The sequence below is a fragment of the Podarcis cretensis genome, assembly GCF_951804945.1.
Source record: "Podarcis cretensis genome assembly, chromosome: 7".
Lineage (NCBI taxonomy): Eukaryota > Metazoa > Chordata > Lepidosauria > Squamata > Lacertidae > Podarcis > Podarcis cretensis.
This window is the reverse complement of record NC_137176.1, coordinates 76,859,240-76,875,890: the sequence shown is the minus strand read 5'-3', so window position 1 is coordinate 76,875,890 and position 16,651 is coordinate 76,859,240. Positions and strand designations below refer to the sequence as shown.

General features: G+C 44.6%; 1 protein-coding gene and 1 long non-coding RNA gene across 2 annotated transcripts in view; one reads left to right on the top strand and one right to left on the bottom strand.

Annotated features, from left to right (window-relative positions):
- LOC307220591 overlaps positions 1 to 16,651 on the bottom strand; it is a 360,378-nt gene that overhangs the window by 52,705 nt on the left and 291,022 nt on the right. The window lies entirely within an intron of this gene.
- EIF3H (eukaryotic translation initiation factor 3 subunit H) overlaps positions 330 to 16,651 on the top strand; it is a 74,734-nt gene continuing 58,412 nt past the window's right edge. Inside the window, exons 1-2 of the mRNA XM_079984429.1 lie at positions 330 to 593; positions 13,741 to 13,897. Coding sequence (XP_079840555.1) covers positions 345 to 593; positions 13,741 to 13,897 — 406 coding nt within the window. The 5' untranslated portion in view covers positions 330 to 344. The remainder of the gene's footprint in view (positions 594 to 13,740; positions 13,898 to 16,651) is intronic.

The window sequence follows — 16,651 nt, the reverse complement described above, 5'->3', positions numbered from 1 at the left end:
TCAGATGACTTTTAAAAATAAGATAGCTGCTTACTGTATTGCCTTATTTCTCTCAGCTTAGCTTACCCCCCAGGGTTGTTGTAAGGGGGGGGTTAAATGAGATGGGGGGGGGGGAAGAACCACGTGCGCCACCTCGAGCTCATCGGAGGAAGAAAGGGAATAAATGCAGCCCCTAAACTATTACACCCACCAGTCCATAGATTTACTAGGCGGGTTATATTTCCTGGTGGGTTAACGGCAGCAATCCAGGATCGAGCTCCCGTCGGGCAAAACTGCATCGGCGCAGAGGAGAAGCAAACCGCAAACATAAAAGAGTCTTATAGGAACTATATGAAAGCGGAACCATGTTTCGGAAGTGCTCCGGTTTCCGCCCGGAAGGTGTTCTGAGAGGGATCCGGTTCCGGTTCCGCTCGCTCACTTCCTCTTCCGCCCGGTGTGCCTTCTCCCTCTCTCGTTTTCCTCTTCCAGAGATGGCGTCGCGCAAGGAGACACCCGCCCCCGGCGCCGGCGCTTCTTCCTCGGCTGCCGTCAAAGCCAAGGCGAAGGCGGCCCCGGGAGACTCGGCGGTCAAGCAAGTGCAGATCGACGGCGTGGTGAGCGAGGGAAGGGGAGCCGGGAGAGGCGCCTGAGCCGCTGGGCGCGCTGCCGCGTGTTCTTCACAGGGTCGGGAGGGACCCCGAGGGTCATCTAGCCGAACCCAGAATGGTTTACAAATGTCAGTGATCAGACAGTCCCAGCCCCCAGGTTTATAATCTGAAATAATACATGACATAAAAGGAAAAAGATGGGGGAGGGGAGGGAAGACGGGGGGGAGACAAGCTCTGGCACCGGCCTTGGTTTCAGAATTACAGTGGTACCTCGGGTTATATACGCTTTAGGTTATATACGCTTCAGGTTACAGACTCCGCTAACCCAGAAATCGTGCTTCAGGTTAAGAACTTTGCTTCAGGATGAGAACAGAAATCGTGCTCTGGCGGCGCAGCAGCAGCAGGAGGCCCCATTAGCTAAAGTGGTGCTTCAGGTTAAGAACAGTTTCAGGTTAAGAACGGACCTCCGGAACAAATTAAGTACTTAACCCGAGGTACCACTGTATTGCAATGACCAGACAGAATGGAAAGAAGAGCCAAGAATTGCTAGACTCTGAGCTGGAATTGACAAAGACGACCTGCATTCCTATAACTTGGTAATAATAGCCTGTATTTCTCTGCTTGCGGCAGAAGAGGGTGCTTCTCTTTCCCTGTGACTGGCACAGAAACAAAGAGTGCTTACCTCTTAGAAGTCAGTTTAATCATTTTACTGAAATCATATTGGCCGGGCTGATGTACAGGTGACTGATAAGTTGGGCAAAACTGTGAAGATGCAGTCTAGGTATTATTAAATATGCAATCTCAGTTCAGTTAGAGCAGTGCGGTTTGACGCGCAGCCCGAGGGCTGCATGCGGACCTGAGATCTTTTTGAGTGACCCTCGGCAACATTTTACGCCCCCCTCCTCTCCCTTCCAACTGCACAGCTTTCACAAAGCTGGGTGTGGAGGTGCTCGGCTCTGGGAAGGAGGTGTGAGGGCTCTGACAGGATCCTAGAGTCCTCTCACCTCCTTCCTAAACCTAGTTAGGGCTTTCTCAGAGGTGGGAGAGTTCTAGGACCCTGACAGAGCCGCATGCCTCTTTCCCAAAGCCCAGCTTCACACTTACCTAACTTTGGGAAGGCGGTGCAAGGACTGGGTGTCATTTTTTGGCCTCTCTCCCTCCCCCTTCTGCGACAAAGCAGTGTGTGGCCCGTGGGCTCCATGTTGAAGTACTCTTGCGGCCCACTTGGTATGTAAAGTCGGGCTGCCTGGAGTTAGAGGTACATAGGAAACTGCCTTATATGGAGTCATATCATTGGTCCAGCTTGCTCTGTTTTGTTTACACTGACTGGCATTGTTTCAGGCAGGAGCATCTCCCATCCCTGGAGATGCCAGATTGAACCTGGGACCTGCTGCATGCAAAGCAGAAACACCTCTCTCTCTCTATCTCTATATCACAGATTCCTTAGAATTGTGATAGACAGCATTATGCATATAGCTGCCAATTTGATGATCAGATGCATTGTTTCAGGTACTGCAAATGCTGTGAGTTGCAAGTTCAGGTAGGCATTTTGTGTAAGTAACCATATGTATGTTATATCTCAAGGAATGCTCAAACAGCACAGTAATAATAATAATAATAATAATAATAATAATAATAATTTTTATTATTATTTATACCTCACCCATCTGACTGGGTTTCCCCAGCCACTCTGGGCGGCTTCCAACCAAATATTAAAAACAATACAGCATCAGACATTAAAAACTTCCCTAAACAGGGCCGCCTTCAGTTGTCTTTTAAAAGTAAAATAGTTGTTTATTGCTTTGACATTTGCTGGGAGGGCAGGGCAGGCGCCACTACCACCCAAATGCTACAAAGATACAGCAGAAAGGTCTACAAGAGGCATAGGTGCTATGTTCTGCAGTATTTAGCATGAAGTCTTTCCCTGTATTGCTTTCTGTATTCTCTGGGAATAGTATAGCAAAAACTCATTTCATCACAATGAGCTCATGGAACTTTTAGAGTTGGTAACTGCAGTTTCCACAATGTAATTACGTTTTAACACCTTTCAATGCAATCCTGTATAAGCCTATCAGGAAGTATGCCCCATTGAACTCTATGGAGCTTTCTTCTGTGTAGATATGTACAGTCGTACCTCGGAAGTCAAATGGAATCCGTTCGGAAACCAAAGCGCTGCTTCCGGTTGGTTTCTGATTGCGCAGGCATGCCAAAAAATAGCGGAAGCCGCGCCGGATGTTCAGCTTCCAAAAAGTGTTCGAAAACCAAAACACTCACTTTCAGTTTTTGATCGTTTGGGAGCCAGAACATTTGACTCCCAAGGTGTTCGGGAGCCAAGGTATGACTGTATAGGATTGAACTATTAGTTGATCAGCTCTTAGTTATATTGCTGTTGGTTTTTTGCAGTGGACCCACTACAAATACAGGCATTAGGATCAGGTGCCAAATTTAGCATTTTACTCAGACTACAAAGATGGGTAAGTGTGTGGGCCTGGTGACTTCAGAAGCCACAATGTCAATGGAGGATTGGGCATGATTGCCAGTGGCCCATGGGCATTTTTAGTTACCAGCATTGCTCTTGGTCTTCCTGTGTCTAACAGAGGAGGAATTAATTGTGCAGACAAAAATAAGCACACAATTTTGAATGTGTATAAGTATATCAGTCTCAGTCAGTCTTGGGTGTAAAAATGAGCTCAGAGCAACTTACAAGTGTAAAACCAGAATAGATTATTCTAATGTGTTGCAAGCAAGTTAGTAAGCCCATGCTTAATTATCCAGATATCAGTAAAGTTTGGGCTGCAGTGCTGTGCCCGTTTACCTGAGAATAAGTCACATTGATCTTTGTGGGATTGCTTTTGAGTAGACATAGGATTGTGCCGTGAAATGCCCACTGCTATTAAAGTGGGGCAAGTCCCTGTCATTGGATGGAAAGATGCACTTACTTGTTATAGCTGCTTCTAAGTGGCTCTTTGTAAATGTTAATCTGTGGTGGTTAATACTTTTGGCAAGGAGATCCAAAGTTTGATTTATTCTTATTTATTTTTACATTTATATCCCACCTTTTCCTCAAAGGAGCAGTACACAGTTCTCTCCACACCTCATTTTACCCACAAACCCACAAACCAAGAACCCTGTTGAGACATTGTGACTTGCCCAAGAACACCCGGGGAGCTTCATAGATGAATGGAAATTTGAACCCTGGTCTCCCAGGGTCTAATATTCTAACCAACACTGGCTGTTTGTTGGGATGCACTGCAGGACACATGCAGACCTTGGGACATCCTGCTACTGTCTAGGAATTTCACAGGCTCTCTTGCCTTTTGCCACTCTTGGCCTTCCCAATCATTACAAGATGAACAGTTGTGCAGACTGTAGCTTCTTCCTAGGTTTAGCGACATACTTGGAGGTCAGTATGGCCAATCCTTGCTTCTCAAAAGCTGCCTTTTTGTGTATAGGCATTCAGATGTTGAATTGTTTGATTTTTCATATCCTCTTGGGCTCTACCAATAGTTTTTCCTCAGTGTTAGTAGATAGTGCCAGTGTTGTGCTTGCTTCTCTTTCAGTTTCCTGAGCCTGAGATGAGAGTGAGGGCAGCCATTCTCAAGCTTAATTCATTTATTTCGGTTTAGAAAACAAGAAAGCAGATTCAGTGTAGCAGTTAGAGAGTAACTATGGACCAGGGAGGCCTAAATTAGAATCCCTGTAGCCCTAAAGCCCACTGGGTGAACCTGAACTGGTCACTATCTCATAGCCTCGCCTACCTCTCAGGGTTGTTGTGAAGATAAAGTGGGCTGGGGGAAAGACAGTGTATCCCATCCCTGAGTTGCTTGGAGGAAGCGTTAGATAAAAATGTTTGAGAGTCCCAAATACTACTAGCCTTGGGGAGGTTTTCTTGGACACTTTGAGACATCTTACTCTTCTTTTTTATAGACTTTTGGGGGAAGGGGCAGGAATGGAATTTTGTTTCACAGCTTCGTTTCTCAGTCTGTGTTCGTTTAGCTCACCCTGTTGAATGCACACCTTTTGCTCTGATTGGTTTTGTTTGAGGAAGGGTTGTAATGCTTCGAAAGCACAGCCTTCTGCAAACCACAGGGGCTGGTGAGATTTCTACCATAAGCACATCATTTTTAACTCTAGCCTGCTGTTGCCACTTCCTTTTATGTTGTTGTTTCAAAGAATGGCAGATTCAAGAATGGCAAATAAAAAATGTAATAAAACAGCAACTCCAGAATGTCAGGAAATACGATAGGTAAACAAAAATGGTGAAAGGTAAATAGCCAAACAACTGAACAAAACGCAAGATACAGCGAAATCCCCTAAAACCTTCTGTCCCTCTGGGATCAAATGGCAAAGAAACAATTTTTTTTAGAGGGGGGGATACAGATCAGAGTTGTGCTGAAGTGCTCCTAACCTTTTGACGCAAGCATATTGGAGGATATTTGTTGTGCTTGGGATAGACAGTATCCAGGATATTTCAGGCAAGGCAATCAAACCACTGAAGAAATCTGCCAGGCTACGTTGGCTTGTCTCCATTTCAATCTGGAGGTTAAAGTCTCCGCATCCTTATTGCTGTATGCCAAAGAGCACAGCGCCTCCTCAAAGGATGACGCCATTGGTAAACATGCAGCAGCAAAAAAGCTTGAAAGAGCAACATCTGGTACCATTTGGCATGATTAAGCTAGCGCCCCATTGAAGAGTGAGCTAGCATCAGGCCTACGTGTCGTACTTCAAGGTTCATGGATGGAATTCTGCCTGACAATAGCGCTTCCTGTTTGGAGGGAAAATTGGCAACTGGTCGTCTTGTCTGTGCCGCTGTGGTTTTAACAGTTGGGCTTCTCATTACTTCTCTCATCGGATGGGTCCCTTGTGTTGCGATTATATATGCATAGCTGAAAAGGCTGATGGAGTTTGGTCTCTTGGTGCCAGTTTGTCGGGCTGTTACTTACAAATTTAGTGAACAATGTGTGTTTCCACTTACATCCGCAAAGCACGGTGGGGTATGCTGGTGATGCACTTCTCTTAAAAGGCACTCTTCGTAGCAGCTAATCCTCTCATTGCCACCAGCAGATATGTTCTGCTTTTCTCCAGGAGCGGGGGAAAAAGGCTCTGCTGAGCTAAAGCAACCTCTTGGAAAGCTCACAAGAAGCTGATCCCAATTAAGTCGGAGGCTGGGGCCATCTTAAGGCCAGAGTCTTCTCCTGCTTAGCGCTTGTTTCATGACAAATCAGCCTTGAGATGGCATTCAGTGGTGAGAGTGTTGCAGGGTCTGCAAGGTTTGAAGGAAGAGCTTTTGAGACCCTGAAGAGATGAATTGGGGGCTCTTGCACGCTTCTCTTACTGGCTGTAGTTACTCATAGGAGATGTGGTGGGAGGGAGGCAGTACAACTGAATTGGGAAGTACCATATAGTTCTTGCAACTATAGGACACTATGGAAAAGGTAGAATGCTTTCTCTTTCACCACTCTGCCCCTCCCCCTTTCAAGAGTGGTCTGGTATTGGGTAGGGGTGCCATTTTGGGCTGCTTTTTATGTCTACAAATGCTTTTCTTTCAGTGGCCAGTGGCCTGCAGTTCTAAAAGTATGGTATGGTGACCTGCAGAGCAATTAGGAGTTGTCATTGAGTGGTTTGTTGTACGTTTTTAATGGACGGTGTTTTATGTATTCTTGTTTACTTGCTTTTATTATAAACCACCCTATGCAAGGGGCAGTATTTATTATCATCTAGATAAACAGTGTCAAAATCCAAGTCATTCTAGAGTTAGCTTTTTTGACTAGTCAAAACTTCCTTTAGCCATTTGACCCATCAGTGATGGTTAAAAGTCAAGCATTTGGGTTGAATATGGTGTTTGTTCTTGGAGTGGACCCATTGAAATTAATGGACGAGATCTAGAGGGTCTACTCTGAGTAAAAGCTTGGATACAACCCTTAATTAGAACACTAACAGGGAACAGAAAGAATGGGGGGAAACTGCCATCTACCAGAGGTTTCATAGTGTGATGTCAGGTCACATGGAGGTGTGTCCTCTCTACAACTAACGTACTGAGGAAAGTCAGGGATGGAGAACCTGGAGTCCAGCAATATCTGGAGGGCTACAACTCCTATCATCCCTAATCATTGATTAAACTGGGCTGATGGGAGTTGGAATCTGACAAAATTTGGAGGGCAAGAGGATTCCTATCTCTTGGCTAGGTAGAATTATTGCTTCATTGGGAAATGGGGGGACGGACCCCTGCTTCTAAAATGCAGGTATAAGCAAATGATCCAGACTCCAGAGGTACACAATAGCTCCGCCACTTACCCAGACCAACTTTTTAAATATATTTTTAACTTTATGGAATATTTGAAGCTGTCAATTTCCTGAGGAAGTTCCTTTGCTGTGTGCAGAACCATCTGTAGCATCAGCCACTTGTTTCATGCACGACAACATCAAACTGTCTAATATGGATAGGGATTTCCGTTGTCTATATGTAATGTAATGTAATGTCAATGGCATCTCTTTCCTGTATCCATACCCACTTCTGGTCTCACATTACAGCCTCTTTGTGATGTTGGGCTGGAGTGTGGATAGGGCTTTTCCTCAAAAGATGGGCAGAGGAGCCAGTTGGCTGAACAGAGAGTAGCTCATTTCACACATGGATTGGTTTAGACCAGGATATAGGGGTCTTTATTTTCAGTAGTTTTCACAAGTGATGAAAAAAGCAGCAGTTCAGCTTCCCTCGTTCTGTAATTAGAAGATTACATGCATTTGATTTGACGTAAAAATTATTCCCTTCTACTATTCATTTAGTGTCTCTTGGGGACGTGCCTTGATGTGCAGTGTCTCAAAAAGCAATATTCAAGCTTGTAAAATCCTGTGAAGAATTCTTGAACAATAGTTGAAAAGGTAAAAGAACCCAGCCTTTTCTGGAAGTGGGGGGGACACAGATCCACTTCTTTATTTTCTGTTCTTGTGGGCTTTCCCCTGAAATTCTTTACAGTTCAATTTTACAGTTCAGCTGCATATTTCTACTTGGAAGTAAGCACCATTGAAGTCAGTGGGACTTATTCCAGATGCACCCTTCACAAGTTTCTTTTTCAGAGACCACAGTTTGCCATTGCATTTCAGCAGGCAAATTATGGTTTGCATGATCCTTCCTAGCCATGGTTTGATCATGGTTTGCAATCCTGATTTGGAGGGTTTGCACAAAAGCCAAAGTAACTGATTGAAGCATGAGAAGCAGGGGGTGGAAGGAGCATGTGAACTGAAGGCTTATTCATGTTATATCAGACCATGAACTTCAGAGGACTTGGTGCATCTAATCATAGTGCTTTTACAGCTCTTTCAGAATTCAGGCTGAAATTCTGTTTTAAGATAGACTGGCATAGCCAATGGCTAACTTGTATTTTCTTTCTGGGTTTGTTTGTTTTTTAAATTGCCGTGTTGCAGATGAGATCCTGAGATTGGCTAAGGCATGCTTAAATTTAGGCTAACCAAAATAGATCATTCAGACATCAGTCACAGCACTTGCTTTCTGCCTTCCACTCCAACCATTTCTGATGGCCAGATTATATGTAGAATGCTTCCCGGCCCCCTCCCTGCAGGCTCTTTCCTCTAAATTCAAAATGACAGTAGAAATTCAGCTCAAATCCATGTGAAAAATGGCTTGTTGAATGATGATGAGGTTAACTGCTGCTGCACTTGGCTGTCATCTCAAAATATTCACACATGCGACTGCTGGGAGCTGAAGCCCGAAGAGTAGTGCTTTTATGCACAGATGGCAGTAGTAAGAAGCTCATGAGTACAGCAAAAAATAATAATAACTGAAAGCTGGTATTTCAGTAGGGTAGCAGAACGCATCTCAGTGTACAGCTGTCAGCTGAAATTCTGATTTTTAGTTACTCAACAGAAGACTGTTGAAGACGAAATAGCGGTTCTAAAGTTTCCAAAAAGCAAATTATGTGGTATGTTTAAGATTCCATGTATGCTGTGAAATAGTGAGGCTTCTCACAGTATGAGACAGGGATGTCACCTTGTCCCTGGCTTAATTTTGATGTGTCTTGAGTGCCTCAGAAAACAGAGGCTTGGGTTGCCTGATGATATAACCTGAGTAGGAAAGTGCTTTCCACTTTCTGCCCTTGGATGATGTAGAATAGCAGCTCAGGGTGTGGACTAGGAAGGTTCCAGATCATGCCTTGACTTAACTGCGAATCATCTAGGTCAGTGTTTCCCAACCTTGGGCCTCCAGCTGTTTTTTGAACTACAATTCCCATCATCCCTGACCACTGGTCTTGCTAGCTAGGGATGATGGGAGTTGTAGTCCAAAAACAGCTGGAGGCCCAAGGTTGGGAAACACTGATCTAGGTGACCTACTCTCATATGTAATAAATATGTGGGTGATGAGAATGGGCTGCCAGGTAGGACTAGGACTGGAGTGACAATATATTAGGTATTGGTTTTTAGAGGTAAGGGTGGAACCCAATGTAGTGCAAGCAGATCGCTCATATAACAGGACTTCACATTTCTACTCCTCCCTGCAGCTTTCCTGCCCCACAATGTGCCTCCAAACTATTCTCTGGAGGGTCACAGGGGAAGGAGAGGAATGTGAAGTCGTGTTCTCCTTCCAGGTGTTGGCAACAACTGGAGTACAGTGGTACCTCTGGTTACAAACTTAATTTGTTCCGGAGGTCCGTTCTTAACCTGAAACAATTCTTAACCTGAGGTACCACTTTAGCTAATGGGGCCTCCTGCTGCCGCCACGCCGCTGGCGCACGATTTCTGGTCTCATCCTGAGGTAAAGTTCTTAACCCGAGGTACTACTTCCGGGTTAGCGGAGTCTGTAACCCAAAGTTTTTGTAACCTGAGGTACCACTGTATCTGCAGTGGTGTAAAAAAAATAATTCAGGAAAGCAGTATGGCATCCAGTGCTGAAGGAGGACACAGGTTCAACCTTGGAACCCCTAATCTTGCAGGAAAAAATTGTGGCATTGTGGGTGTGGAATGACTCCCCATTTGTCATCGTCCAACCCCCTGCAGTGCAGGAACCATGACAGATAGCTTATTCAACCTCTGCTTAAAAACTTCCAATGGAGGAGAAGCCACAACGTCCCGAGGGAGTCCGTTCTCCTGTCAGAAATGTTCTTCCTGATATTTATTCGGAATCTCCTTTCTAAGAGTTTGAATCCATTGGTTTGAGGGTGAGACTGTGAAGATGGAAGCCCTCCAACTGGGAGGAAGGCAGCATATGGGCCTGTTGTAGGACACTGCTGTTGTGTCCTGGCAAAAGATGCAGCCTGATTCTGTTTTGAAAGAAACATACTCTGCCTCTGTTTTTTCCGCTTCTTGTTATGCTTCAGGCAGAATTTAGTAGAAGCTTTTCCTGATAGAATTACATTTCTAGGCACTGCTGGTAACCCAGGAACTCTTAGTTTATGGACACCTGCTTCTTAAGAAACTTTGTGCTTCATTGACCTACTCCTTGGTAGAGCTTAAAGCCCTCTAGGCCAGTAGCCTTCAATGTTTTCAGTCAAGGGATCCACCTTTAACTGAAACATGCATTTGGGGACTCCTCTTTTTAAAATCATATATTTGTATGGTTTCTCCTCTTCCATAGCTGTAGCCCTGCCAGGAGATAGTTTCTGGGTACAGAAAGAGGCTATATCCCAATCACTTATAGAATTCCTGTTGTGAATGTACTTTTCATTGTGACAATAGGTGTTGTTCCTCCTTCTGCCCCAACTCACCTTTTTCCTCCAGCAGCTGGTGGGAAAGTCATGATCCAAACAGGAAAACAAGAAGCAACATGAGAAATAATTATTTTTGCGAGGCTCAACCTTCTCTAGCTCTTTAACGTTGGCTGTCCTTTATAAAAAACACTTACTGGGTTTCCCATTTGACTCTGTCCCTCCTTGTTTGTCTTCCTTAGCTGTATGCTAAGTGTTGGTTTTACTATATGCTCATTTCTTTATTGTGTTTCTAAAATTTAGAGTCTTAAGTCTTGAAGAATAAAATAGGTTTAAGGAGCCTCATCTTCTCATGTCTGAGAATATGTTATCAGAGAGACTGTATTTTTGTCATCTGTTTTGGACAGCCAGTATGGTGTAGTGGATAATGCAGGGTGAAGAATCTCCACGTGTTGGACTCCAGTTCCCCTCATCCCTGATTATTGGTCATGCTGTCAGAGGTTGATGAGAGTTGGAGTCAAGCAACATCTGGAGGACCATAGAGTCTCCACCCCTTGGATAGAGTACTGGACTGGAACCAAGGAAAACAGGTGCAATCCCTGTTCTGCCATGAGGCTCATTCTGGCTTTTTAGATATCGTCCCCTGAAATATTCAGTGATAACATGTGGTGGGAGATTCTGCAGTGGATGGGAGGCTTATCTCCCAGCTGAATTGACATCACATGTTTGTTGAAAGGATAAAATATGGAGGGTTGAAGGGGAAGAACCATGTCTGACAATGTGAGTTCCTTGGAAGAAAGGCGGAATTTAAAATGTGATCCATTGATTAAAGAAAGCCATCATAAATTGTTTTTTTTTTAACAGTGCAAACTCTGAACCTGTTTTGTTTAAGGTTGAAAGGGGAGAAAGAACCACCAACAGCTCGGCTAGGAAATTCTTGGATTTTATTACTGTGCCCTGATGTTTGCAGTGTAACGGTATTGAGTGCCCGCATTCTCTGGAGCTCGGAGAATTGGAATCTCAGGGCACCTGTTTCAGAAATGTTTCTACAGTGGAATTGTTCGGCAGTTTCCATGGCAATAAACTTGCCTCGTGGAACGGGTACAATGGCACTCCACATTTAGATCAGCCGCTTTCGGCACTGCTTTTCAAAACCTTAAACTTCATTTTGGTCAAACCACCCTAAGGATTGTAAGAGCCTGTGCTTGTCACAGTGCAGACTGACTTGCAGTCTCACAGGCCATGGCGGTGCCCTGTTAAGGACACGGATGCCCTTAAAGGAAAAAAGAATGGTCCAGGCCTTCCGTCTGCGTACCTGGTTTCTTTGACAGATCAATAAGCCTTCAGTGCTGCTTACACAAGATTAATAGCACATGTTGTAAAGGTACAAAGCTCAATAGCTTTATTTCCTGCAGACCTAGGCACTTACAAAGGGAGAGTAAAAGTGATTGATAGCGATGCAGCTTGGAGAATGTAAAAATGTCTTGCCGCTGTCATGTTGCAATGTTAGATAGCTTGCAAGTGGGGACTTGCAAAAAACTTCTGGGCAGGGGCGAGGCAAAGAGGAGATGCTTTCCCCCTTTTGGCTATTCCTCCCACCACCCATGTGCGCTTCGTGCCTCTGCAGCTCATTGGCTGACGCTGTGATGCATACGGCACAAGCCAGAGGCCATTTCTCCAGGTTCGGCTGCGTGGAGCAGCCTTGGTTGTCTCACTGCAAAAGCCGGGAGGTGTCATCCTTGAACAATGGGGCTGCAGTGGGGTCCCTAGGCATGGACCCAGTTCTGGGACTGCTACACTACTGCTTGAACATAAGAATATCCCTGCTGGATTAGCCCAATGGCCCACCTAGTTCAGCATCCTGCTCTCACAGTGGCCAACCAAATGCCTGTGGGAATCCCACAAACAGGACCTGTGCGCCACATCACACTCACCTCCTGGGGTTTCCAGCCACTGGTATTCAGAAGCATGACTGCCTCCAAGAGTGGTGGTCGAACTAGTGGAGCTAGTAGCCATTGATAGCCTTACTTTCAAGGGATTTCTTTAATCCTCTTTTCAAGCCATCCAAGTTGGTGGTCAGCACTGCCTCTTGTGGGAGCGAATTCCTGTTGATCTGTGCACTGTGCGGCGAAGTGCTTTCTTTTGTCCTAAATCTTCCAACATTCATGAGTTGCAACATTAGGAGAGAGGGAGCAAAACTCATTTCTTCATGACACGCATACAGTACTGTTAACTTCCAGGATCATGTTGCCTCCTGATTTGATTCAGGTATGTTCACACATAGTCCTTTATGCCAGGGTTGGTGATCCTGTGGCTTGTCAGGTGATCTTGGACGCCCATGTTCCATCAGTCTCAGTGAGCATAACCAGTGGTGACGATGGACATTTTAGTCAGCAACATCGAGAGGGCTGCAGGGTCCCTACTGCTGCTTCATGCAGACATCTGCTTGGGTGTGGGGAGGTTATTGCCTTTGTTTGTTACAATGGTATGCATTTTTGTGGTTTTTATCTTGTAATTCACCCTGCAATGCTCGGATGAAGGGTGTCGTAGAAATTAAATAAACAATAAATAAATAATCCGAGTGAAAATGGTGGGTTGGAGCCTCCTGCTGCCATCCTTCTCACTAGACAAGTTCACTATTCCCAGTTATGTCATATAACAGGACCAATTTGTGTTGCCCCTAATGTTTTTTAGGGGGGTTAGATGGCTCTGCTAAATTAATTCCAAGCATAAGGCTCCAGTTGAAAGTTGTAATTTAGCCGATTTAAAATGCATGCCACCAGTGCAGGGGCTGGGGCGATTAATAAGAAATTGTATGAACCTCATAGGAGAGTTCAAGGGATAAGCCGAGATTGGGAGAACACTCTGGCATCCATCCATCACCTCTGACTCTCAGGCTACAGGGGCTGTTTACTTCACGTTGAGGTGAACACTGTTTCCAGTATTTGCTAGCTGTGTGAGCAGTGTTAGAAACTCAGATACATAAACTAGGTGTCAAATGGCTTGTTAAAACAAGATTGCAGTTGCCAAAGGAGAAATTCCTAGTTGCCATTTTGGGGCCAGGTGGCTTGAAAATTTGCTTTTGCTATGATTATCTTTGCTAGATTCCTCGACTCTCGTGAGGACTGATCTCCATGTAGTTGACATGTTATATTTCTGTGTTGCTTTTCCATTAGAGCAAGTCCATTTCCTAACCCTATAGTTAAGGTAAAAATTTAATTTCAAATCCTCTACTTTATTCTTGTTTTGAGCAAGTATGCAGGACAAAGCACATGGGATGTCTTAACGTCTCTTTGATTCATATGTCCTGGACCTGCTCTTATTCTTCTTAATTTTATTAGTATATTTAGATTGTCTGGACGTGGTGTCAAACTTTGGACAGTGGAATGCTTCAGTTATTCATGTTTGGCTCTGTCCCCTGTATTTCTTGGGAAACTATCTGCTAGTTGAACTGAATGATCTGTTCTAAACGAGGCTCTTCAAATCTGTATTTTCAGGTAGTGCTGAAGATCATCAAGCATTACCAGGAAGAAGGCCAGGGCAATGAAGTGGTCCAGGGTGTGCTGCTGGGGCTAGTGGTGGAAGACAGGCTCGAAATCACCAACTGCTTTCCGTTCCCCCAGCATACAGAGGATGACGCCGACTTTGATGAAGGTAACAATTCATAATAATCATGTTTAAAGTCTTGTTCTGGGGCTATCACATCTGCTGAAAACACTGTAAATTGGAGACCATATGGGAGAAGGAACCTACCACTAATATGTTCTATTAGGTAGGTTCTCCTTGGGGAAATAAGTGTCTTTAGTACAGGGGTAGCCAATGTGGTGGCCGTCAAAGTGGAGCTGAGACTCCAACTCCCATAAGGCCCAGCCTGCACGACCAGTGGTCTGGAATGATGGGAGATGTAGTCCCGCAGCTTCAAGAGAACACCCCATTGGCTGCCTCCTCTGTTTGAGAGGTATATGTAATGTAAGGCAGAGACAGGCAGAAAAGCACACCAAGGTCCTCTGGTGTATCGCTGGCCCATTCTGTTGTGCTGCCTACTGGTTATTGGGCCACTTGAAAAGCATGTTGGATTGGGTGAAGCTTGGTCCAGAAGGAATTCTTTTGTTTTTAAGCAGGGGTGGGGGGCAGGAAGAGGGAGCAAGCATCAAAGAAACGGCAACAAGAAGAAGGCGATCTCCAGCTCTTCTGTTAATGCACTGTTTATTTAGCCCAATGCATTTTGGAGAAGTCTTCTTCATCAGAAGCTGTATGAACAGTTCAGTTGTTTCTTGTTCATTAAATTGGTATATTACCCTTTATCTGTAGATTTCAGGTTGGTTCACAACATAAAAAACAACATAAAATTACAATATATATAAAAAAGTAATAAAAATAAGAACAAAAACAAACCGATAACACACACACAACACATTTAAAAGGTGATCCAATGTCTATCAGCCAAAGACCTGGTTGAAGAGGAACATTTTTGCCTGGCTCCTAAAGGTGTATAATGAAGGCACCAGCCGAACCTCCCTGAGGAGCGCATTCTAAAAATGGGGAGCCACTGCAGAAAAGGCCTGCTCTGATGTTGCTTCCCTCTGGACTTCTCGTGGGGAAGGCACACGAAGAAGAGCCTCAGAGGAAGATCTCAGTTTCTTAGCCCCAACAATGTCTGGAACTGTATGGTAGCATTGCCATGAGATCAGAGTTATCTGTGGAAACACAACAAGAATATTTGTTCATTGTTGGATGAACAAATCCAACATCTGGAGCCCTCCAGATGTTGGATACCCTAGGTCAGGGGTGGCCAACTCCCAAGAGACTGCGATCTACTCACAGAGTTTAAAACTGGTAGTGATCTACCCCCTTTTTTGGGGTAAGTTGTTAAGCTATTTTTAGGGAGGAGGAAATCCCTCTTTTTAGGGGTTCAGCAGGACAGTGTTGTTAAGCTCTACCTGTTGGACATGCCTGCCCTAGGGGGACAAGTGGTGGGCAAAGCCAGAAGTGTTCTGCTTCAGTTTCTACCATAACTACCTCAGTTTAGAAACCCTCTTCATGAATTCACAAGATGGTCTTAGGTAAGTCTCAATCTTAGTTGCTGCCCCAACCTATGGGGCTAATACTGTTCTACCTAGCTGCTATAATTGTCACTGAAATAAAGAAGATATGGTGCCTTGGGTTATACATGCTATTATTCCTTGTAAATTTTGTACATTTTGAGCTTTGAAGTGCAAAACGATAAATATAGGTGGCATTTACAAAGAAAATTCATATTGCTGTTCTAAAGATCTGGTTAACTTTGCTTATACCTGTTGATTTTAAAAAAGCTAGCATTTTATATATTGTTCCTAAATCAGAAAGCATTTGCGTCTTTCTTAGTATCTCCATGGACCATTGTTCTTCTTTGCTGAAAATTATTGTTACTCCAACACAATCAGTTTCTCTACTGTGTTGTGTCTTGTATCTAAATTTATCTCCTGGGCTCTGATAAATTCTTAACTCAAGGTTTTCTAGCATAAGCTGAGAAAATCGCATACATAAAAACTGTAAAAATTAGGGGTGGGTATCTTGTTTGACACCGAGAAATACATTCCAAATGTGCCATTGCCTATTAAAATATGCCTCTGCAGTCAAGAGGATTTGTGACTTCTTAAAAAAAAATGAAAGCTGCATGTTTTCAGATTCTGTCTTGGCCTTGAAGGCCCTAGAAAAGTAGCAGCAGGGTAACCAATCCCATTTCAGCCGGGTAGGCATGCACAGCAGTACTGTAATTTTTGCAGTCTTAGCCCTGGGTCCCTAACATGCAGCTTTATGTAAAATCTAAGCGTCTCCTATTCAGATTTCAGATCTGTGCAGACACTTTGGATTGCTCTTTCTTCCTACTGGCAAATGGTTAAGAATAAGATAGATGATGGTAAAGGTAAAGGGACCCCTGACCATTAGGTCCAGTCGTGGCCGACTTTGGGGTTGCGGCGCTCATCTCGCTTTATTGGCCAGCATGACTAAGCCACTTCTGGTGAACCAGAGCAGCGCACGGAAACACCGTTTACCTTCCCGCTGGAGCGGTACCTATTTATCTACTTGCACTTTGATGTGCTTTCAAACTGCTAGGTTGGCAGGAGCAGGGACCGAGCAACGGGAGCTCACCCCGTCGTGGGGATTCGAACTGCCGACCTTCTGATCAGCAAGTCCTAGGCTCTGTGGTTTAACCCACAGTGCCACCCGTGTTCCAAAGATAGATGATGACGATCCCTAAAATAACTAGGGACGAAAATTGCAAGTCAAGCGGCCTGCCCCCAGGCTTGCAGGCTCAAGGTAGAAATGGGGCATGTTTGGGAGGAAAGCAGAGCAAAATGAAGCGGCCAGACGTGTCTCAGGGAGGCACCTCAGTGTAATAATAACATTCAGTGTCAGGTGGAGGAG